Raw genomic sequence first — 24691 nt, 5'->3', positions numbered from 1 at the left:
TTAAGATATTAATTAATTTGATCAAATTATATAATGTATCATATCCATAATATTTGTAATATCTTGGCTACAGGGAAGATTTTTTATATTATATCTATATCATACAAAATTTAAAATTACTTATTATGTGTAAACTAATTTAATTATGTAAATTTTATTTATAAATTATCTAAATATGCAAATGATTATTAGGGACTATATTAGCACAATATGTGTCTGACCCTTATAGCTCATTTTACCTACAGTACCTAAAAGTAAATAATTAAATTATCAAACACTTTTTTACAACCCACTGATACTAACCGTCAAACCAATTAACCCAACTAACTTAATCAGCTATTAGCCATTTGGCAATCACCTTCATAGACTGCAGATTTTGCTTTTAAATTTTGATTAGAGAGAAAACATGGCGGATTACAGTAGTCTATGATGTTTTTGTAACACTGAATGACACACTGCTTTCCCCTCTAAGAGTGCAACCACAGCCTGTCATGTAGTCTCTCTTCTCCTGCACCAAACATCTCATCAACCCTCTCGCCATCTCGATAGAAATGAAAAGTTGGCGTGTACCGGATGTTCAGAGTAGTCTCTGGACAAGCGTCGATATCAGCATACACGAACGAGAGTTTAGAGAACTTGTTACTCAACTCAGAGAATGCGGGAAGCATCTGGCTGCAAACACCACACCTGAAAATGATCAAGTGCCTTATTTCAGTGCAGATAATTAGCAGACAATCAGCTTAAAATTGTTTCCTTTTCTTTTAAAGCTGTCTGTACTTTTGAAACAAAGGGGGGGGGGAGTTTGGGATCACTATAAACATAAGAAGAAATTCAAACAGGATATCTGTGTTCAAAGATTTATATCCTGAATATAGCGGGATGTGCTATCAATGTTAAACTCCTAACATATTTTGGGAGTCTAGTTTAACCAGGCCGCATCACTCGTTCACTCCTCAAACCACCACAAGACTAGGAGGTGAGGAGCAAGCTCATAATACTCCATTGCAAATCAGTAACCATCAGAAGAATTTTTCAAATTGAGAGAAAAAATCCAGATTGCAGACAGCCCATATTCAAGTGTTTTCTTTTTTTTTTTTGAGTGACGAGAGAAACCCACAACCACAATAGAGGGTGTGCACTAGGTAAACGCCACATTGTGACCTTAGCCGGCAAAAGATCACAAGGAAGTAAACTAGCTTAGATTGCCCATAGCTGATTAGCTCAAACCAAGAAAGCCAACCACCTCACCAAACTCCTAATACATTTTGAAGGTCATGGTTGAGGCCATATCACTCCACTCTCCACAGCGGCACAACCCACCACAGACCAGGTGGTGGAGATGCAAATTCAATGGATATACTAACTCCAAGGCAGAATCATTAAGCATAAGAAGAATTTCCCAATTTCAGACATAAAATTCAGATTGGATATCCATATTCAAGGAATTATCCCAAGAGGACAGAGCAATTAGCACTTTTAAATTGAGCTTATAGCATATTTACACAACAAAAAATTGTGAAAAAAAAAAAAAAAAAAAAAAAAAAAAAAAAAAACCTACCTTCAACAAATCAGGTCAAGGCCAGTATAAACATTGTTCTAAAGAAGAGAACGAACAAATTACCTTCCCTTTCCTCTATACAAACTTCATTTTAGCAGAATTCATCTAAATTCAAGTTCAACTGAAGATTTGATTTTAGCATTGAAAGCAAAGCACATATAATAAGCTTTATAGAAGTTCAGAACATACCAAGATGCGCCATAGTTAATAACGGCCTGCAAGAACAGTTTTCGAAATTGGAATTCAGCACATTTATGCATCTAGGGTTATCTGAATCTGGCAGACACATACATATGCAGATATACAAGAAGATGGATAAAATTCAAAAGTTGAGGGGAAGAATATATACTGACTGGGGTTTTGGAAGTTCTGATTTGGTGAAAGATGTCCTTTAGGTTATCATCACCCGTGGCTATAACAATGTTTCCAGGTTGAGTACTGCGTTGATTTTCCTTGTGTTCTTTGCCATTCTGCTCCATTTTTGCTCCCCCTTCTGTGTTCTAATCTTTTTATCTTCTCTACAGCAGTTAGGGTTGCTCAACAAGCCAAGAACTATCCCTCAACCCCCAGCTTATGTTATGACCACTACAAATTTGGTGAAAAAAAATATATGGACAAAATTTGTTAGGATGCTCAAAACATGAAAAAGGTAGATACTTCTAGATTTTCATAAAATTTTCTATAACTTCAGTCTAATTTTATATGAGAGATATGATAAAAATATCCAAGGTACCCCAAATTGTCCTAATTCAACGAGACTAGTTGCAACTTGCATAACCCTGCTACAAATTCTACCTGGGAGTAGCAGGTTGCTCCATGCTACTTTCAGAAGTAATTTTTTAGATTTTTAAACGGACCCTAAATCTTGAAAAACTGAAAATATGAAAGTTGTATATGGTTCTTCTTTTAGTTTTTCATAAGATCTTGAATAACTTCAATCCAATTTTATATAAGAGAAGCAACACAAAATACTGAAAATTTCCCAAATTGTCCTAATTCAAGACGAGACTAGTTGCGACTTGCATCACCATTCACCCTGCCACTAAACCTATTACTCCTACCAGAATTCTACCTAAGAGTAGCAAGTTGCTCCATAAGACTTCCAAGAAATCATTTTTCAGGTTTCCAAACATACCTTAAATCTTAAAAAACTCAAAACATAAAAGTTGTAAATGTTCTTCTTTTAGCTTTCCATAAAATCTTGAATAACTTCAATCCGATTTCATATGAGAGATACGACAAAAATACTAAAGATACCCCAAATTGTCATGGTTCAATGAGATTAGTTGCAACTTGCATCACCCGCCACTAAACCCGTTGCTCCGTGAGACTTCCACAACTCACCACAAGTCTTGTTGTACCTCCAAAAACAATTCAAAATGCTACTTCAATTTTGGCCTCAGACCATTACCCTTTTGAATTGTTACATGATATTGTAGTTGTGTCTATGCATCAAGAGTGAAGCCAAACAAATTATTAGTGTCACACATCAACAGTCAGTCGGTTACATAACCGACCGAAAAACCAATTGAAATTTTTTACCATCATAACAGACCGAAGGTTCTGGTCAGTTATCGAAAAACCGAAAAAATAACAAATAATTTCACAATTAATAATTAAAAACTCTAATGTTTGCAATACGACATAATTCCAAATCCAAAATAAGTAAGTAGACAAAATGCTTTCAATCCAGTGTCCAGTACATTAATATGTTTTGAATTGAAATTTACAATGAATCAATGATGATAGAAACATTGTCCAGTACCTAGGATTAGAAACAATGTAGAACTTTCATGGATTTAAATTTACAGTGATGATAGTTTTAAGATCAATTATGTTTTAACAATGCTAAAAATAAAGAAAATGGAGCAAAATTAGTAGTAGAAGGCTAGCAGCAGAAACAGAAATAGTAGTAAAATAAAAAAAATAAAAAAAATTAAACTAAACATGAACAGAGAATCAGAGACTTGATTGTTAAAGAAAAATAATTAACTAACCAAATATGTACAAATTTACCTTGACTCCTTGAGGACGACTGGACGAGGAAACGGTCGCTGAGTGGGTAGGGTCGTAGTGAGGTCTGACCGTTTGGCGTCTGCGGATGTGAGGAGCGAGGGCAGAGGGAGTGACCGGAGTATCGCCGTCGCCGAGGGCGGAGGGATTGTGAGGCGGTGAGAGATGAGAGATGAGAGCGGAATCCGGCGGAACAGTGGAGAAGCTGAGAATCGGGGAAAGATAGTCAAATTATACCATGTGGACTTTGATCCAAAATATTACATTTTGTACATGTAATTAATAATTGTTGTACTTATAAATAAATTGAAAACACATAATACGAAAAATTACATATACATATAACATAATAATTATGGACAGTCAAATTGAATATGCTAATCGCAAATACATAAAATGTTACAAGCATTTCATGCGTCTACGGTTAAAATAAATTCTGTATTTACAATTAACAATTTAAATTTATTTACCTACAATTATCATGCTATGTGTTTGTAATTATCATGTGATGTGTCTTTAATTTGTTTACAGAAACAATTAATTGCAAGTATAAAATATGTCAACTGCAAACATATAATTTTTAGATTATGATTTACAACGTAATATGAACCCAGATCCATAGTATTACAATTCAGAAGGCAATTTATATCATGGAACATAGTTCACATAACATTATGGACCATGAATTGAAACAACGAAGTACATAATTCATACTCATAAGGTGTATAATTTCATAACACAAAACACAAAAAATCACAACACAAGACGTAACATGCATTATGGACCCAATTAAATTGAAAAGACAAGACACAAAATTCATACTCGTAAGGTACATAATTTCATAACACAAAACACAAAAAATCATAACACAAACACATACACATGTTATATATTTACTTATTTTTCAAATCTTATTTAAGTATATAATTTGTTTTCATAAGGACAAAATTTCACAAGACATATAAATTCATAACATAAGACACAATTACTAATTTGTACCAAGTACAAAATTCATTCTCATAAAGTACAAAATTTCATAACACAAGATACAAAAAATTATAACACAAACACAAATATATAAATCAGGGTCATAGTATAACCAAAAAATACATAAAAATAAAAATAAAAATCCCCAAATTTGGGGAACCAGTCTACGGTCTACCCACTGGTTTCAGAAATCAATGGGTAGACTAGTTTGCGAAACCAGTCTGTCGGACTTGCTTGAAACCAATATGTGGACTGATTTGCGAAACCAGTCTGACTTGGTTTCGCAATTCAGTCGAAATTAGTCCCACTTTGCTCTGAAATTAGGAAAATATTTTCAAATCTAAGAAAATAATTCATATAAATTACAAGTGTAAGAAGAAAAGAAAGATGACAATGGCAAGAGAAAAAGAAAAGGAGCTGCTTTGGAAGCCAAAAGCAGAGGAGAGGCGGAGAGGGCGAGAGCAAGAATGTGCTCTGAAGAGTTTGAAAAATGACTTCTCGAAAAAAAAGGAGAAGTCATTTTCTCCCAAAAGAAACTCATTTTCCATTGACCATTGTGTTGTTTTTCAGTTTTTCTTTAACCATATTTTTCATGCACTTTCCAAACACCAAAAACCCGGTTTTTCAGGTTTCCAAACACACCCTAAAGTTCAATCATTATTCGATGGATTATGGTCCACACATTTGTGTGAACTATAAATAAAAAATATATTTTTAATATACTAAAAATACATTATTTGTATTCATAAAATACATTATTGAAAGTATATGATTTTTTATATATTATCAAATAATATACATTCAGTACACAAATAATATATTTTTAGTATATTAAAGATGCATATTCATCCATGGTCTACACAACTATGTCGATTACAGCCCACACAATAATTTGCCTATTAAGTTTTGTTGGGCTATTAGATTGCTAAATATTATGGAGTATTTTTGGCAAACTGCAGCACTATTGTTTTGAGCTGTGTGTGTGTGTGTGTCAGTTATCGATAATTAAAAGTCAATAATCACCTAATAATCAATTTTCTTTTAACTTCAATAACCGAAAATTGAATTTTTTGATCGATTATCGATTTCTTGATCACTTCGGTTACCAATTATCGGAACCGTGTGCTCGTGCATGTTTTTCAAACAAAATGCAGGTGAAACTTTTCAGGTATTTCATGCTTTATATATATAGTAGCTATAAATAAATGAAAACCATTGTTTCAACAAATTAAAGCTGTCAGATACTTGTTGTCAGACAATAATATATTTGAACCTCCCTCTTTCAGTTGCAATAAAGTAAAACTACATTTCAATTATAATGGATATTAATGGTTTCTCTATTTCTCTTCTTCTAATCTTTCCCCCATCATCCTCCATAGTCACATGAGATTAGATACTATCATCAACAGTTTCCCCCGAGACGTCTGACTTGCAGATATACAAGTCGCTTTTGGTTGCATATTTGGCCCCATCGGGAAGCTCAGTGTATTGGGATGGCGATAAGGAAGGAGTGGTGGGGATGTAATACTCAGGCTCGGTCCACGTTAGAGAACGCACCTGGATGGAAGCTCTTGCATAATGCTTCTACAGCTGCTTCTACCCGTGATAGATCCTGCAGAAACAAAAAAACTGCATTATCCCGAGCAGTTGCAAACTCCATAACCAATATCATATCATATCCCGAGCCATAATACTTGCCTTTCCTTCAAATCTGATCATGAGATGGCCATGCCTAGATTCTCGATAGCCACCTGGTTGCCCACACAATAGGGGAATCGATTAAATAGTTTATTCTAATTGTTTATTTTCAGTTTTCAATAACGCTATAGAAACGTCCTTACCAATGTAAATGTCAGGAAATTGAAGACACAGCTTCGATAGAGGTTGAGCAACTTCCACCTGCATTATATTGCGGGTTAACTTCAAAAGTGGGCTGTTGCATTATTAACTTATTACTCGCAGAACCATTTGTTAAACACTAAAGTTATGAATATAACTACAAAAACTCGAAGCCTTTTTAGGAGAAAATAGTCATTTATAGGTGGATACTGACAGTAGCGTATTTGAGTATTTTACAAAATCGGGAAACTACATATAAATACCAAGCACTGATTCATGAAAGAAACAAGGAATTTTACTAAGTATAGGACATTTTTGCTATAACTCACATCAAAAAGAGTCGTTTCCAAGCACTTCGATACAAATGGCTCGGCCAATTCAAGGAGACCTTGAGATTTTGTCAATTTAATTAAACAATCCCATTGCTTGTCCAGTTCAGTAACATTTGTTGCATTCAGAATGATCACATTATGGCACTTGATCTGCACGAGAGGATGAAATAACTTGATGATATCGAACTTTACGGTAAGAAACAACACAACATTGAAGGCACACAATTACAAAGAAAAACTGCAAAACCAACCACAGATGATCCACACAGGAGATGGGAAAACTAGTTAGAGAAAATTCAACCAGGAAGAGACCTAAGTACCCTATAAATTTTTTTTTAAAATAAAATAATTAAAAAAAAAAAAACACACACACACACACACACACACAACATTGCTGGGTAAAAAATATCATGTGCAACTAAACCGTAATGAACACCAATATCAGAAACGGTGGCCTACATACCAAAGGCACCTCCAGCTGTTCATGATGCAACAATTCTGTAATACCCTCTGGCAACTGTGCCATCTGGAAAAGAAATAAAATTTAAAAACAAAAAAAGCATTTCAGGTACTCAAAGTAATCATCATGCCACCAACTTCAAATCCCGTAAAATCCTATGTGGTAGATCTATCCCATAAGTTTCATCTCTTACATAAGCATACATTCCTATAATGTGTTAATATTTCCCTATCTGCATGATTATAACTAACTTTTTATTATAATGGGTTACAAAGACAAAAATAAAGTATCGGTAAATTCAATATTTGGCATAGAGATGATATGAAGTAGATATGAAGAGTGCATTAAAATAGAATTTGAAGATCATTTCAAGCCTTCATTTGGTGCAACCTCATTCTTATCCCCAGTGCATTTTCCACCAATTATGCGCCTGAGATACTCTTCAAATTCTTCATCAGGAGCCTGCAACCAGAGTATGGAATAGGATAATAAATAAATAAATAAATATATATATATATATATATATATATATATATTCCCATGAAAACCATACCCCAGGTGAGAACCTGTGGATAAATATCCAAACAATCAATCTAGTAGATCTAACGGTTGAAAATAAAGAAAAAAATGATGGGGTCGTTTTTATAAATATTACAAAATTAAAAAATTTCTAATATTTATGAAAATGACGCCGCTCCTTTTTTACTTAATTTCCTATCCATAAGATCTTGCAGATCGACTGTTTGGATTTGTCCATAGGTTCTCACCTACGGATTGGTTCTCATATGAACCGGATTCTATATATATATGTATGTATGCATGCATGCATGTTAGGTCAGTGAATTCTACAACCAATATGTAAATGCCAAAAGTGAATTCCTGAAATTCTGACTCGGGCTGGTTATGAAAACAAAAGAAATATTACTAACCAAGCGGACACCAAAAGCTTTTGCAACTCCTGCTACAGTGACATCTGAGTGCAAGGGCCCAACCCCTCCGTATATAAACACCTGCAATGACAAGAATGAAGCAGATAGGAAATATAAGTCTAGGACAGTCAAATAAACCGAATAGAAACAACCAAATAAGAAGTAAAGAAAAGAAAATTTAAAGAAACCATATCGTTCGTAGACTTTCGTCTCTCCACTTCCTCAGCTACCGAATCTACCTGAATTCAGAAAGGAACTGATTGAGAGTTGAAACTAATAAGGAAACTAATCTTCAAGTATTTAATATCTTCTCAAAAATTACTATATGCTCACAAATATCAAACAATACTCACAACATGTAACTGCATTACACTAAATAGCTTGAAATTAGAAGATCATGGAACCAAATATCGTTTGTGAGTAAATAGATCTCTGGAGACTTCTACACAATTGGCCACAAAAATTACCAAAATCTAAAAACTATTCAAGCATACTCCTATAACCTACTTACATCATTCCGAGTGACAGCAAGATGAGATACAGCCCAGCCTATTGAATGGAGCTTTTTGCACAATGAAGAACCCAAGTTATCCTCAACAGTGCCAAATCTGAGCTATGGAGCCAAGAGAAATATATAGAATAAGTAAGCCATCACAAATCGTAGTAATTTAAACTGCAGGAGGCACTTTAAATATGAAACTTGTACATATTTTTGTGCATATGAGCTTGCAGTCAATAAGCCATACACCATTGACTGTAAGAAGTGGGGCAAACAATACACTCTAAATAGCTAAGGCATACTTCCAATGTACATAGACAACCCGCTACCAATTTCCCATAGATGTAATTATGTAAACACATTGAAGATGGTACTAGACAAAATATATCAAAGATGCCGCTACCAATGTTGTCAAGGCGCATTTTTGGGCGAAGTGCCACCCGCCCGCCTAGTCGCCTAGGCGATGAGTTTTATATATATATATATATATATAGAAGTATAACAAGTTTCCATAGATGTAAACACATTGAAGATGGTACTAGACAACATATATCAAAGGTGCCCCTACCACATGCCAGACTAAAGAAAGCATTCCCAAGTTTTTTGAATCACCTAATCACATTTCAAATGTGAAAAATATATCAATGTCTATGCCGTAACCACATTGGATCATAAGTCCCATAGAAAGAGAAATTGAACACAAACAACTAAAAACCCCAAGCACAGGGATCCCCCGCCCCTGGTTCTTCCTCGAGTAAGGAAATAGTTGGAATAGTGTTGAACGACTATTTTTTCATGCCATAAAGAAATATCTAGGACTCCAGAAACAACAGAATTAGAATATTATTGACAGAAGTTGTTCCCACCACTTCAGAATTTGGAAGATTACATTTGCCCAAATTAATGAGAAGAATGAAGCCTTTTAGAAAATTTTTGAAGCCACAATAAACTTAAAACTCAAACTCACACTAGACTGAGCCAAAAAGTAGTACAGCATCCAATAGTAATAGAAGAAAAAGTGACAAGAAAATTACACAGAAGACCATTCTACAGCAATGTAAGGACCATTACACATGTTGCCCAAGGATGGTAAGAAAGATATTTGATTGAAACAGTCTAGCAACAATAACTTACAAAATCTCATCACCAACAGCAATAATTGAGGCTGTTAGCATGCTTTTCCTGTGCAAATTTTCACTTTTCAAACCATTGCTAAGGGTGTGCAACTTTGCAGATGCTGAAGAAGAATATTTCTTCGCTCTTCCAGCTCTTTCCAACCTTCCATCTTGGAGTAAATATGCAGGTCTGAATTTTTCTCCAGTATTAGTGGAATCGTTGACACACAGCAATTCATTGGGTACAGTGTCATGGATGCTCCCTATTGAAGTATACCTGCAATATAACGAGTTTAAAAGAATGTTTGAATTAATATGCCACCTATGTGATAGATCCCCAAAAACAAAAAACAACTACAGAATCTGACTGCAATTATAAAACATGATGAATACCAAGATAGATCATAGTGGCAGGATCAAGTTTCAGTCCTAGTGCTAGGAAATGATGACTTAACTTCAGTAGAACCCAAAGCAACATAAATAAATAAATAAATAAAAATTACCCTTGGTCATAAAGGCTGCAATACTGAACTTTGCAAGTCAAAAGGAAAGCCCATACATCTCTGCCATGTCAACATAAACGTGTTATTTACCAGTTATCAAAATCTGAAATAAAACCAAATCTGAAAGCTGCGATGAAATGGATAAATAGAACACTTTGAAAAGAAGTTTCATTCATCCAGGGAAAGGAAACTATTCATTAGGAAAGATGCACTTAAGGAAACATAGTCAAACGGCACAATTTTGGCTGCTATTGAATTTCAAAGATTTCATACAATTCTAAAAGGTTGCAGTAAGATGGCTGCTATTTCAACAAGGACAAGTGGAACATGGCTAGTACTTCAATCACTTTTTTCCTGACACATGGAAAATCTTGTATAATGTCTGGAATATTTAAAAAAGGGAATGTATACTCTTCACCAACTTGATATGCAATTAAACAAGAATGAGTGAGCATTTCATAATTCATGGTAAACTATACTTTCATTTGCAAATTTTGGGGTTCTAGCCATTAATCTAATTAGTTAACTGAAGTTTCAAATTAATATCTCATACAATACTTTTATAAACCTGAAACTTTTACCAGCTTCTCTTTCAGATGCATGGAGAGTCTATTACCTATATGACCAATCCAAAATTGGATTCACCCTCATGAAAGGTGGCCAACCAGGTGAGCTAGGCGAGAATTGTTCTTGACCTACCTGAAAGGTAGATACAATAGATAGTATGTTAACACCTGCAGTGATAATTAGTTTTCATGGAAGATTTAAAGATAATTGCATGGATATAAATCTAGAAGGAATTTTTATACCGCAGTAGGATCACCAATTCGAACACCAAGAAAAATAGCTTTAATTGGATTAGCCTTAAGCAGAGACTCTAAACCAGATTTAAAGTCAAGGCGAATAATATCCATTTGCAAATTGTACCTGCTCAGACAAGAGGTATCAAGTCAAGATAATTACAACCTTGATATGATAATCAAAGAATAAATCCTTATGATTACAACACAAACATATTGCATACATTGAGGTGGGGAAAGGGGGAAAGGTAAAATAGTAATACAGCATTTTCTCACGTACATTGCAGCAACTTCATAGGTAAATGAATTTATTTCCGGAAAAGCAGACAAGCTTTCAAAATATATTGTGCGTATTGGAAATGGTATTTCACCATAACCAAGATCCCCATTGGAATGACGCTTCTCACTTTCATGCAAGTAATAGCCTGCCCTAAGCAGGTGAAACAAAACCTACATGGAAAAATTCATTGGTAAAACAAACCATAATGTGCCAAATGTTAGTATAGGAAATACACACAAAGAAAGATGAAGAGCTTAAAAAGAACATACAGTAGAATCTTTCCCTCCATTGAAGCTCAATGCAACCTCTTCTATACTGTTTATATATCCAAAGAACAACAATGAGAACCTCACAAACTCAGTCAAAGTGTAAATCGTAAGTTTACGGTTTTGAATTTAAAAAATGACATGCAATTATGACTATATATAATGTTTCAGACAATGACCTAAAACTATTAAGTTGACAAAATGGATATGAATTCATCCAACTTGACCTAAATCAATTAGTCAGTTCATCCCTGATAAGAAACACATAGGGGCAATTACAGTAGAAAATTATAAATCAGAAACCAATTATAATGAACCCTTCAAACACTTAAGTTCCATAGCTAATATGCACTAATTCAATATCAGAAAATAACCAATAAATAGGAATAACAAAAGAACCAATTCAAAGAGATCTCAGAAATAAAGCTTACGTATATAGAGCAAGAGCTCTTTTGATCACATAAATGGCATTGTTGTACTTTGTTTTAAGTCTTCGATCATCACATTCTCTGATTGCTTTATCAATCTCCATGTCTCGCTTCCTGTCTACAAACTGAACCCTTCTGCACAAAAGTACATCCATAAATCCCAGAGATCAATTGCATCCAAATTCCAGAAAACAACATATGCAAATATATAACTATTAATTAGTGAACGACAAGAATTGCCTCCCACAAACATCAACAAAACTGGCACTGGACTCACTCCACAACAGCAGATTCAATCCGAAGTCCACGAAAATTGGAACAAATATGCAAGAAAATCAGTTGATTTGATCAATTAGACATAGAAAGAGCAAGCTTTAAACCAAGACAACAAAGTGGGCACACGTAAATTGCAGAGCAGATGAAATGTTTGAAGAGTTTAACACGGAAAATACAGCTGATTTTGAAGGGTTCAAACACCGAGGGAGGAGACTTTGACGGCTGAGAAATGTATTCTATTTACACGAGGAAGGTTTCCTGGTGTGGACTACACGATAGTTATGTACCACAGACCGCCTATCTTCTTTCCTTCTGAGGAAAAACACAATCCGAAACGCGAAATGGACAAACAGAATTTATTAACGTTTTTGGATTTCCTTTTCCTAACGCAACAATTGAGGTCGGAGGAAGATGCTGAAAAATATGGTAATATTCTCTGCTTATCCGGGCTTCGGACTGGGCCTTTTTACTCGCTTCCCGGAAGTGAGGGGTAAATCAGTCAAAACTTCTCCTAAATTACTCCATTTTTTTTTTTTAGAACAGAAAGATATATCAATTCAAATCCAAAGTGAGAGCATTACAAATGATAGTGGGAGGGGTTGAGAACCACTCCATACGATCAGACATAGAAACAGACTGCTTAGCTAACAAATGAGCTGCCTGATTCGCAGATCGCCTAGAGAACGATAAACTAATATGAGCAAACCTGCTCATTAAGTTTTTAATATCAGCTAAAACTAAATGAAAAGAGGAGTCACCCAAGGTCGACTTGAGACCTTGCACAACTAAAAGAGAGTCAGTCTCAACATTGATATTGTCAAAGTTGTTGGATTTAAGCCAACTGAGTGATTCCCTAATCGCTACTGCCTCAGCTTCCTTAGCATTATAAATTCCTCTCCAGCGGAGTCCACGTGCTGCTACAAATTGACCGTGATTATTCCTCAAGACACACCCAAACCCCATGTTTCCAGTATGCTTATCGATTGCTGCATCAACATTCAACTTTAGAAATCCTTCCTGAGGTTTAGTCCATTTGACAGGCTCAGTAATATCTTTCTTCACCTCAACATGGTCCTTAGTAACCACGTCTGTCCAATCTTTGTAGTAGGTCCGAGCACTTCGGACTGTGGCTTCTACAGAATCAAGAGCTTGATTGTTCCAGATGATATTGTTTCTCATAGACCAGATTTTCCAACATATAATGTAAACAATGCAGACTTAGTAGTTGGTTATGGAAGAAGCAAGGTGAATTAACCAATCATTGAAGCAGTTAATGTTTCTGGGCAGGGGCCGGACACCTACGAGATTCCAGCATGCCTTTGCATATTTGCAGCTCACGAAAATATAGAAGATTGATTCTTCTCCATCTGAAAAAAGCGAGCATCTGTCACTGCAATTCACCTTTCTCTGGATTAACAAATCCTTTGTCGGAAGACTATTTGTGCATGCTTGCCATAGAAAAGTTTTCACCTTTGGAGGGAGTTTACACTGCCAGAAATTACTCCACAGCTGAATATCTTCATCTCTTAAATGTTGACTGATGACTTTGTAACAGCTTTTAACTAAGAATTTACCATCAGACTCAGGGCCCCAAGTGATCTTGTCTTGAGCTTGCGACTTGGGCAAGGGAATCCTTAATATCAAGTCTGCATCCCTCTGGTTAAACACCAATCTAATCGCTTCATCGTCCCAATTCAGATCATTTGGGTCAATAAGGTCTGCCACCTTTGCATTCTCCATAAGGGGGAAGGGATGAGATGTCATTTTCGAATTATTTGGATCGGGAAGCCAATTATCCTTCCACACACGAACTTGATTACCATTTCCAATCCTCCACCTAACATGCTTACGTATGATTTCCTGGGTTGAACACAAGCTGCTCCAAATATAAGAAGGGTTAGTACCAAGTTTAGCTTGAAGAAAATTGGTATTTGGGTAGTACCTAGCCTTGTAGATTTTTGTGACAAGGGCATCAGGATTCTGCATTAGTTTCCATGCCTGTTTGGAGAGTAAAGCTAGGTTAAAGTCATAAAGGTTCCTGAAACCGAGACCACCCCACTTCTTGGGTATACAAAGAGTATTCCAAGCCTTCCAATTTATGCCTCTATTGACTCTCCCACCACCCTTCCACCAATAAGAGTTCATCACGGTCTCCACTTCTTTAATCAGCCCCTTTGGTAGTAAGAAAACCCCCATAGCATACGTAGGAAGAGCTTGAAGAACTGTTTTCAAAAGGATTTCCCGACCAGCTCTAGATAGGAACCTTTGGTTCCATCCCTGAATGCGATTGACAATCTTTGATTTTATGAAATTCAGAATCTGCTTCTTGTTTTTCCCCATTATCATAGGTAGGCCAAGGTAGTTACTAGAGCTAGAGTTGCATTGAACACCCATGATGTCACACACTCTGCCCTTAACACTCTCTTCCACATTTGCACTGAAAACCATAGCAGATTTATCCCTATTGATACTTTGTCCCGATGCCTTTTCATAAGCTTGGAGAAGATGCTTCAAATTATTAGCTTCATGAGCATTAGCTTTGAAGAAAATATAGCTATCATCTGCAAAAAATAGGTGGCTGACGGATGGTGCATTCCTTGCAACTGAGATGCCATGAATCTTCCCTCCTTTCTCATATTCCCGCAACATTGCGCTGAAGCCCTCTACCACAAGGATAAACAAGTAAGGGGATATGGGGTCCCCTTGTCGAAGTCCCCTTTCTGGTTTTATGGGGCCTATTCCATCCCCATTGTTTAAGACAAAATATTCCACAGAAGATACACATTCCATCACCAATGAGACCCATCGCTCCTCAAAACCAAACTTAAGCAAGATATTACGGAGTAATGGTCATTCCAGTCTGTCGTATGCTTTACTCATGTCCAATTTTAGAGCTGCATATCCATCCTTGCCCTATGTTTTCCTTTTCAAATAATGTTGCATTTCAAACGCAATCATTATGTTGTCAGTAATTAACCTGCCAGGCACAAAAGCACTTTGGGTGTCACAAATAATACTGTCAAGTAGGACTTTCAACCTATTTGCAAGGGCCTTTGCAAGGATTTTATAAGCAACAGTGCACAAGGCAATAGGTCTGAGATCAGCCAAATTTTCTGGATTCTGTTTTTTGGGAATTAGAACAATTTGGGTTGTATTGATACCTTTTGGCAACTTTCCAGATTCTAAAAATTCATTGCAGTAAAGGACCAAGCTTTCACCGAGAATATCCCAATAGCTTTGAAAAAAACCAGGGTTAAATACATCAAACCCCGGCTTTTATCAGGATGCATTCCAAACACTGCCTTCTTGATTTCACTACTAGAGAATTTCCTCATCAAGTTTCTGTTTTGGGCAATGGTAACTTTCTGCTCAATACAATTAAGGACAGGAATTTGATTTCCAGCCAAACTAGTGAATAAAGTAGTGAAATAGTTCCTAACCAAGGTATTGAGTTCAGGACCTTGCATAATCCAATCACCACTTTGATTTCGGAGCCTTTGAATCGTGTTGTTCCTCCTCCTCTGCTTGACTGCATTATGGAAGAACTTTGTGTTGTTATCACCTCCTTTATACCAGAACACCTTGGCCCTTTGTTTCCAGAATTGATTTTGTTTGTCAAGTAGGTTAATGAATGATTTCTGAGCTTGTAGAACTCCCATATGCCACAACCATCAGTCCTATTTCTGAGATAGCACATTTGCCTTCTGAAGTGTTCGATTTGGGGTTGCAAATTTTTATTGTAATCCTTGCCCCACTTCCAAATAGCATGGCTACAAACCTCAAATCTAGAGCATAAATTGAGGCCTTCAGAGAGATTCCAGGATTGAATAACAATCTCTCTGCACTGATTTTCCTTTAGCCAATAATTCTCAAATTTAAATCTCCTGCAATGTCTAGCCTGAAGTGATGGTGAAGGCCAGATGACAAGAGGTAAGTGATCACTACATGGGGCTTCCAAGGATACAGCCTTAGATTCTCCGAAACAATCAATCCAATCACCATTAACTAGTATCCTGTCAAGTTTCTCTCTAATCCAGTTTGGTCCACCTCTGCCTTTTTCCCATGTATATTGGTATCCTTCAAATTCAAAGTTTGTGAGTCCACTAGCATTGATCGCCTCATGGAATCCATTGATTAGACGGTCTGGATGGCGAACACCCCCTATCTTTTCGTCCTGGGAGATTAAATCATTGAAATCCCCCATCAAGATCCATGGGAGGGAGTTTTGGGTTGAAAGTTGTTTAAGTAGGTTCCAAGATATCTCACGCCGATTTCTTTCTGGACAGCCGTAAAAACCTGTAAAACGCCACAATGAAGAAGAATGTGCAGCCTTGATAGTAGTATCAATATGATTCCTAGAATGGCTTAGAATACTTAGCTGCAAATCCTTTTTCCAGATAATAGATAATCCTCCACTAAAACCCAAGCAATCCACAGTGAAAATATTGTCAAAGCCCAGTTTAGACCTTATAGTGTCCATCCTATCAGAACACAGTCTGGTTTCCATCAAAAAAATTAACAGTGGCCTCTTTGTGTGGACTATGTCCGTAAGGACTTGAACCGTCATGGCGTTGCCTAGCCCTCGACAATTCCAAGATATATAACTCATTGGTTAAACAAGGATAGAAACTTGTCACAAGAACAAGAAGGATGAAGCTTGTCACAAGAACAAGAAGGAGAAAGCTTGTCATAAAGACAAGAAGGAAACATAAAAATGTAGAGGAAACCAGGTAAAACTCATTCAGTAATTTCAACAAACAGGTAATGGGCAACCCCAAATGTCATAGCAGATAGCATCATTTTAAGGCCAATATCTCAGAAGACAAACCAAAGTTCAGCAGACCCAGACTAAACACAATCCCAACACCAGAACTGAAACCACCCAAGAAACGAAGTNCACAATCCCAACACCAGAACTGAAACCACCCAAGAAACGAAGTTGGAAGCCTACCCCATGATAAGAGAGTCAAGGATCACGCTTTGTTCGAAACGAAAGGTTCTTCACTCCGCGCAGAACAGTGTAGCAGCTTCAATGCATTCTAAAAATTACTCCATTTTAATTTCATAAATTTTCAAATTTAATGTTGCATTATACGGAGTAATATGTTGTGATCATAGCCTTTAGCTTGTACTTGTAGTCATCTCGGGAGAAACGGACTATTCTTTGTAATGAACATCATATAAAGTAATGGGTTGTTTGGTTCACGGAATAGGTAGGGAATGACATAGCATTTGCAGTAATAACCTATTCCGTTGTTTGGTTCGCATTTGTATTCCCAGGAACATTGTTCCTGGGGAATGAACTATTACCTTTCTATTACCCTTGCAAGGGTAATAGCTATTACCATTGCAAGGGTAATAGCAACCTATTTCTGACCTCTCAGGAATAGGTATTTTATTATAATTTCTTTTTTACCCTTTTTAAACCTCCAGGAATAGGTATTTTATTATAATTTCTTTTTTACCCTTTTTAAACCTCCGCTATTGCACTTCTTTGTCTTTACGAATTTTTATTTTATTATATAATAATTATTGCGGCTACGGCACCACGCCGCCGCAACAGCGCATGCATATATATATATATATATATATATATATATATATATATATATACTATATTATTTATATAAAAAAATTTGTAACTAAGAGCAATTAAAGCTCCTTAAATGATGGAGCTTTTGGCTCTTTAAGGCATCATCATCCTGTTGTTAATTTTAAAATAGAAGCAATGATTATCTTATATAGAGAAGCTCAAATGAGTTTCCCTTCTTAAGTTACCAATGTGGGATCAAAAACTCTCATTTGTGTGTTTTTTTTTTAAATAATTATTTTATATATAATTTTGTTTTTGTATTATTATTATTATTGTTATTATTATTATTATTATTATTATTATTATTATTATTATTATTCCTTTTTTCTTATTATTGTTATTAATATTATTATAAGTTTTATTTTATTATTACATAATAATAATATTAATATTAATAATAACATTATTATTATTATTATTATTATTATTATTATTATTATTATTACTACTACTACTACTACATAAGGGTATTTATGTCTTTTAAAACATATTTCATTTCTATTCCTTAAACCAACCAAACACTGTAATATAATTTCTAAAGTCTATTCCTTCCGCGAACCAAACAACAGAATACAATTTCTATTCTATTCCTTGCCTATTCCATTCCTTATGGAATAGCATTCCTATTACCTCAAAATTCATTCCGTGAACCAAACATACTGTAAATGAAGAAAACAAAGTAGAGAGAAAGTGGTAGAAACTCTTCATTCATCATCTAACCAACATATGTACATATAATACATGGGAAATATATATAATTCTAAACCATAACGGAAAACATAATGGAGTGGAGACATAAATATGTATGTTACATAATAATGCCTAATAATGTCCACTAAATAATAATATTTATAACACCCCCTTGGACATTATTTATCTACGATCTTGCCTCGTTAAAAACTTGCTAGGAAAATCTTGTGGGAAAAAATCTAAACAAGAAAAGAGTATAAGGTATATGAATAGTATATTCATATACTTTCATGTCTTGTTAAAAACTTCACTAGGAAAATCACATGGGAAAAACCTAGTTGAAGAAAAGAGTACATGATATTTGTAAAGTCATATATTGTATTTGGTTGCCTTATTAAAAACCTTAACTTAAGAAAACTCAGTGGAAAAACTTAGTTAAGGAAAATGAGTACAACCATAAGCCTTCAGTGCATAATTTTTAGGATTTCGGGATTCATCTATTTAAGTATTTATTTACAACTTTCTCTCAGTTTATTATATAACACTCATGCCTCGTTAAAAACTACACTAGAAAAACCTAGTGAGAAAAAGAATACATGGTATATATGTATTCATATGTTGCTAAAGTACAACTGTTAGTCTTTTAAGACCCAATTTACAGGATTGATTCGATAGTTGTACTTTTCGTCTCCCCCTGAAGATAACAATCTTCAAGTTCTACATGGTTTAAAGTAAAGTCATTGTCTCAACAAGTGTAGAGAAAGGATATCATACAATCTTCAAGATTGTCACTATAAATTACTACCTCCGTCCCATTTTGTTTGTCTGATTCGGTTAACGAGGCTTGACTAGAGTTATTTTTAATTCAATTTTTCATAATATTAAATTTAGTATTAGTATATAAAATTTATATATTTAGAAACTACATTAAAAGTACTATTAAACACAAAAAAAATCAAATTTAAAAATAATTAAAATTACTATATCAAATTTAAAAATAATTAAAATTACTAAAGAAAATAAGTAATGAAATGATAATCACTATTTTTATATTTAATTTGTATTAAATTTTTAGCTTTATTTGTTTAATATAATATTTATTTTAAACTTTAATTTATATTTGTTATTAATATATTAGTTATTTGAATAATTAAGTTTAGTGGTTATTGGGGCATTAGAATTATGCATATCAATATTAGTATTTATAAGTTTTAAGCTAGGTGAAATTAGAGTGGACTCTTTACTTTTCTAATTCATTTTGACCAAATCAAAGTTATTTATTTATTTTATTAATGATCCCAAATCCAAATCCCTTTTTTATTTTCATTGTAATTATGAATTGAACGTAGATCAGCAGAATTGGAGAATGACGCAATCGGCTACGTGCGAGGAATTTTGTCCACAAACATAAAAATTTGTCCGTGAATTGATGTTGTCCAAAGATCACGACCGCAAGTCACTCCTTCAAACGAACGGCTGAATCTAAACCTAAATTAGTATAAATAGGCAAGGAATTATGTAGTAAAATGTCAAAGAATTTCATTTACATTGTAAACACTTCCTACGATGTACTGCTGAGTTCTTATTTTTCCAATTCGAGGATTATTGAAGTTTGATTCTACAAGACCAGTAAGCTTTATTTAGCCTAAATTATTCTTTGCACTTTATTATCTATATATCTTTTGTTATATTTATTTAAATTATTACTTGATTAATTGTTGCAATAGGGCTCATTGTTCAATTGTCAAGTTATTAAATTGCTAGTTAGAACCTTGAATCCGTAATTATTTAAGTGTTCTGATGTTGGTAGCAAATAGCACAATTTGATTATAACTGATTTTCAGTTTGTGTTATGAAGGTATATAGTCTAGCTTAAATGAACCGAGTTTATGAGTTTGTTGGCTAGGATTGATAGTCTTTCTAATTCGATTAATGCTGTTAGTAAATTAAATCCTAAGAGCTTGTTTAGGGTTGTTTATTAGCTAGACAAGTAATTAAAGAGCTTGTTTTGATTACCGACGAAGTAAGGAAAGACAGGTTGTTAGAGCTTGTTAATAACCATAACCAATCTAGTAAAGAGTAAAGTTAGTTTGGCTTGCATATCAATATCTGTCTTGTTAGAATTAAATCGATATTATGCCTTGGGTTGGATACTATTTGCCATTGACATTTATTTGATAATTATTTGCTATTTGATATTATTTTTCATTTTATTGTTGCTATTTAAGTTTCTATTCCCATTTCATTATTTATTAAATCTATTGCTAAAGATAAGTCTAACCAATCTCTATGGGTACGACCTTACTCATCACTATTACAATTCTTAAGAGTAAGCATTTATTATTTGTTGGTTTTGACACCCATCATGAAAACAGAGTTGGTTTGACCAATGAATAGTAAAGAGGACAGGTAAAATGGGACAGAGGAAGTAACATTTTATACAATGATCCCGTGGCTCTTCTGAAGTTTATGTGGGTTGAATGTTTTCATAACATGTCTAATATTCCTTAACCATACCCACTAAAAAAACACACTTTCATTATCCTCTCATAAGGCAGTGGAGGTAAAAACAAACATAACTACTTTAGAATTTAGCATCATGGAGATCAAAAGGAGTCAATACCAAGTAATCTATAAGAAATACACATTGGTTTATTGCATAAATTTATAAATTGAAGATACTAGAGGATATTTGGAGCACATAAGTGATTTCATTGTAAGGATAATGTTAGTCTTAATGCGATCATGGAACTTCCGATTCTACAGTAGTGCTCCAATAGTAATGAAGTAATGGACTTCAAGTCTCAAAATGTCCTTATTATAATTTTTGAGCATAAATGGACAACCATCAATGTGATAAGTCAATGGTACTTATTCATATACAAAATGTGTCAAAGTCATTTTTTCAAAATAGACTAACTGGTGTCTAAAATTCCTTTCAAGGAAATACTCGATTTGCAGGTCGAGGTAATACTTGGTTTTCCAAGTCCTTTTTATTTCTAAAATTCGTCTTTAGAGCTAATATCATTAAGCTCTTTACGATGTTTATAACACCAACATAGGTTGAGATAACGATTTGTAGCCCATCAATAAGTACTAACGGTATATTTTGATTTTTACATTTTCCTACTTCAGGAGGAAATTACTCAATTAATTGCTTTACTATTTAAAGTTAAGTAAAACCATTTGTACTTCAACAACAAATATGTTGTAATATTTATTTTGAGAATTATAAATCCATCAAGGATTTCTCAAATTTAGCAATTCTACGCTCATTTACAACTCAATAAAGAACATTTATGGTACATATTATCCCTTCTAAATGAGGGTAATAACTCCATTCGCAATCCTTTAAAGAATTTCTGCTAGGTCATATAAAGGCCATATCATCCAATGACTCATTATCATGTGGTCATGACATTTATTAGCTACATATCTAAGTTTATTCTGACAATGATATTGAGTAGCGTAACTTAATGTCATCTTACATGGGAGATTGTACTTGATTAAAATCAATCAAGGGTCTCTGCGTGAACCCATATGCTACAAAAGCTCGCTACTATACCGCCTCATCATTTTCATTTCTCTTTCGTACAAACACTCATTTGTAACCAACTGGGTTAACATTCAATGGTGTACGCGTTATGAAGAGAATCTATTTTAGCGAGTCGAGATATGCCTTAATTGCTTCTTTAAATATTAAACAATGAGGATGCTTCTGCCATCTCACCTAGATCCAGTTTATTTAAATGAGCGATTATATAGACAATTGTGTTGTCGACAACTACTATAATTTTCTCCCATATTTATAAAATTCATGATAACTTTTAAATTAATCAGATCGTTGACGTTTCTCAAAAATATTAAGATCTGGTCGTTCCGCATCCCTAATATTATGTTTGTTTGGTGCACCTTACTAGAGTTTTCGTCATCTGGACAAATGTCGTAACTTTTAAGATTTTTCAAAGAGTGACAAATTCCTTACTAGATCTAGTTGTTGTGGATTCTTATATAATGAATCTCTTTGCACTTCTATGTGTCAAGGAGTATTGATATACATATATATGGTCCGATTGGAGGAATGTGTATGTGACCTAGTCACTCTTTTTATGAAATAAATTTATTTGGCAGATATGTTTGATATCATTACATGGCATGTGTATGTGACCTAATTGGTACGTGGTTTTAATTTTTGAAGATCATTACATGGCATTCCATTTCAATTTGATCATATCTCCCCTAATGCCGTGAACCGATCTTCATGGAGTCAGTGTATCCATTGTATCTCTCTGAGGGCAATATTTGAGACAACAAATGGAGGTACTAATGGTGGGTATGTAATTTGGACTGCTAAAAATATGCAGATTGGGAAATGTGTAATTTCAAACCACGTATTAGACGTAAGGGGGAATAAGGATATGCAATGTGCCGGAGTTTTATAATTACTATCTTTCCCCAACAATTATCCGACACATTGGATTTTGAAATATGAAATTTTCTCGGCATTCTATTAAATTTTGAACTCCAATCTTCCCCTAATGTCGAGGGATGATCTTATAATATATTTTGCAATCAAAATTCCTTTTGATTCCTCATTATGGGTTGTAAGTAGTTGATAGCTCTTAACGATACACTATGGAAGATATATAAGGAAGGAATGACGGCATACTAAAAGGCTTAACAATTTTGAGTTATGATAAGGTATTGGAGGTTTTGGAATACAATCAAACATTAGAAAAGAAAATGTTTTCTAGAAAACAACTCATTTTCAAAAAATCATTTTCCTACTTTTCAAACATACCCAAGAAGAAGTTTGTTGCTATCCACAAGTCAATTGACACACTGATTACCTTTTATATGCATATATCCAAAAGTACAATGTCAATTCTTCATGGAAACTTCTCCAATGTGGCTCCAATTAATTAATTGTTTGCATACATGTAATCCCTAGATCCACGAATTCTTTGGATTGCCAATAAGAAATTACTCTCAACTTCTAGTTAAGAATAATGCATGATTTAAAAAATATTAAGAAGCATTTAATTTGAACATGGACTCAAAATCAAAATTAAAAGCGAATATTCACTAATCAAAATGAATTTCAATAATAAAAGTAATATATTCATTTGGTATAATGAATATAATATTTTCCATTCCTAAACATAAATTCCATATTAGAGTAAATAATCAAATATATCATTGCCTACAATTCCACCATAACAACTAACAAATAGCCCCAATAATATACAAGTACGGTTTGTCACACTACCACCACTAAAAATCTTATTCATCGAGACTAGCGAGTCACTTTCAAACTCCACACCGCTACATCATCGATCCCAACTCAAAGCCAATATATTATATATAGCCCAAAGTTATGCAAAAAGGATCATAGTAACCCTCAACTTAAACTAAAATCTACAAATCCATTCTCCTTGACAATCATGCACAACCCCACCAATAGCAACTACCCCAGTTATCCCCTCACACTCATGTCAAGGTTAACTTTAATGTTTGAGTTATTAACTTACTCTATCTTACTAAAAGATTATGTCTTGATTTCCATTGATAAGATCCAAACAAATAGCTTATTATATACCTCTTTCACCTTCTCAAGACCAATTCTCCTCCCATTCCTAGGCCAACAAAACTCATTATTGTTAAATAAACACTTATCCTCCAACACCACATTAGGCAACTAGCTTTACTAAAGACAATTTTGCAGGAGATAGATGTCATGACACTCTCCCCAGATGACATTGTTGGGGAAACTCACGGCTTAAACTCTCAAGAAAGAATATTGTGTATGCATGCACATTGCACATCTCTAAAATCATTTCATAGCTATCTCATTGCGGTAAAATCTTGCAAAATATGTAACATGGACTCCTCCTCCCTAGCACTTATAGAGCAAGTGGATAGTATGCAGTTTGGGTTGTAAATCTTGGATGCCTCTGGTTGTATGTAATTTATTTTGGGAATATTAGACATTATTAGAGTAGCACAAACACATTTTGTGTAATTCATGTTATCTTTTCGCCTATCCAAAATAAATAAATAAATAAAAGCTATCATTTATAGCCCCTCAAGACTTAAAATCCTTCAACAAATCCAAACCAATTT

At 34.3% G+C, this 24691-nt stretch overlaps 2 protein-coding genes across 10 annotated transcripts; both read right to left on the bottom strand.

Moving 5' to 3' along the window:
* Positions 1 to 233: 233 nt before the first annotated feature.
* Positions 234 to 3829, bottom strand: LOC116021532 (thioredoxin-like 3-3). Of its 5 annotated transcripts, none has more exons than XM_031261953.1 (5): positions 3575 to 3829; positions 2816 to 3003; positions 1912 to 2143; positions 1748 to 1773; positions 234 to 687 (listed from the first exon to the last, which is right to left on the bottom strand). In XM_031261953.1, the coding sequence occupies exons 3-5, from the start codon at positions 2035 to 2037 to the stop codon at positions 468 to 470; spliced, it is 372 nt and encodes a 123-aa protein (XP_031117813.1). In that variant the 5' UTR covers positions 2038 to 2143; positions 2816 to 3003; positions 3575 to 3829; the 3' UTR covers positions 234 to 467. The 5 variants fall into 5 exon arrangements, with proteins under 5 accessions (XP_031117813.1, XP_031117812.1, XP_031117814.1 ...); XM_031261952.1 differs by having other exon boundaries at positions 2816 to 2919; XM_031261954.1 differs by having other exon boundaries at positions 2816 to 2909.
* A 1890-nt stretch (positions 3830 to 5719) lies between these two features.
* Positions 5720 to 12689, bottom strand: LOC116022330 (FAD synthase-like). 5 transcript variants are annotated; one of them, XM_031262984.1, is made up of 17 exons: positions 12462 to 12689; positions 12013 to 12144; positions 11585 to 11630; positions 11316 to 11485; positions 11045 to 11162; positions 10852 to 10934; positions 10236 to 10295; positions 9752 to 10009; positions 8630 to 8726; positions 8307 to 8357; positions 8119 to 8199; positions 7580 to 7651; positions 7193 to 7255; positions 6727 to 6879; positions 6400 to 6457; positions 6257 to 6309; positions 5720 to 6170 (listed from the first exon to the last, which is right to left on the bottom strand). In XM_031262984.1, the coding sequence occupies exons 2-17, from the start codon at positions 12111 to 12113 to the stop codon at positions 6087 to 6089; spliced, it is 1548 nt and encodes a 515-aa protein (XP_031118844.1). In that variant the 5' UTR covers positions 12114 to 12144; positions 12462 to 12689; the 3' UTR covers positions 5720 to 6086. The 5 variants fall into 5 exon arrangements, with proteins under 5 accessions (XP_031118844.1, XP_031118845.1, XP_031118846.1 ...); XM_031262985.1 differs by lacking the exon at positions 12462 to 12689 and adding an exon at positions 12250 to 12454; XM_031262986.1 differs by lacking the exon at positions 12462 to 12689 and adding an exon at positions 12261 to 12454.
* Between the last annotated feature and the right edge of the window lie 12002 nt (positions 12690 to 24691).

This window comes from Ipomoea triloba, chromosome 6 (assembly GCF_003576645.1).
Source record: "Ipomoea triloba cultivar NCNSP0323 chromosome 6, ASM357664v1".
Lineage (NCBI taxonomy): Eukaryota > Viridiplantae > Streptophyta > Magnoliopsida > Solanales > Convolvulaceae > Ipomoea > Ipomoea triloba.
Note: the sequence above shows the minus strand (reverse complement) of the source record. Positions and strands in the feature narration are given on the sequence as shown.

Bases quoted from the DNA above. Each gene is read 5' to 3' on its own strand.
- LOC116021532 (XM_031261953.1), bottom strand. From the start codon at position 2,037: ATGGAGCAGAATGGCAAAGAACACAAGGAAAATCAACGCAGTACTCAA. The intron at 1,774-1,911 runs GTCAGTATATAT...CTGTTCTTGCAG, and splicing joins TCAGAACTTCCAAAACCCCA to GCCGTTATTAACTATGGCGC. The intron at 688-1,747 runs GTATGTTCTGAA...GATCATTTTCAG, and splicing joins ATTAACTATGGCGCATCTTG to GTGTGGTGTTTGCAGCCAGA.
- LOC116022330 (XM_031262984.1), bottom strand. From the start codon at position 12,113: ATGGAGATTGATAAAGCAATCAGAGAATGTGATGATCGAAGACTTAAA. The intron at 10,296-10,851 runs GTAATAGACTCT...TTGACATGGCAG, and splicing joins ATTTTGGATTGGTCATATAG to AGATGTATGGGCTTTCCTTT. The intron at 8,727-9,751 runs GTAAGTTATTGT...TCCATAGCTCAG, and splicing joins GCTGTTGGTGATGAGATTTT to ATTTGGCACTGTTGAGGATA.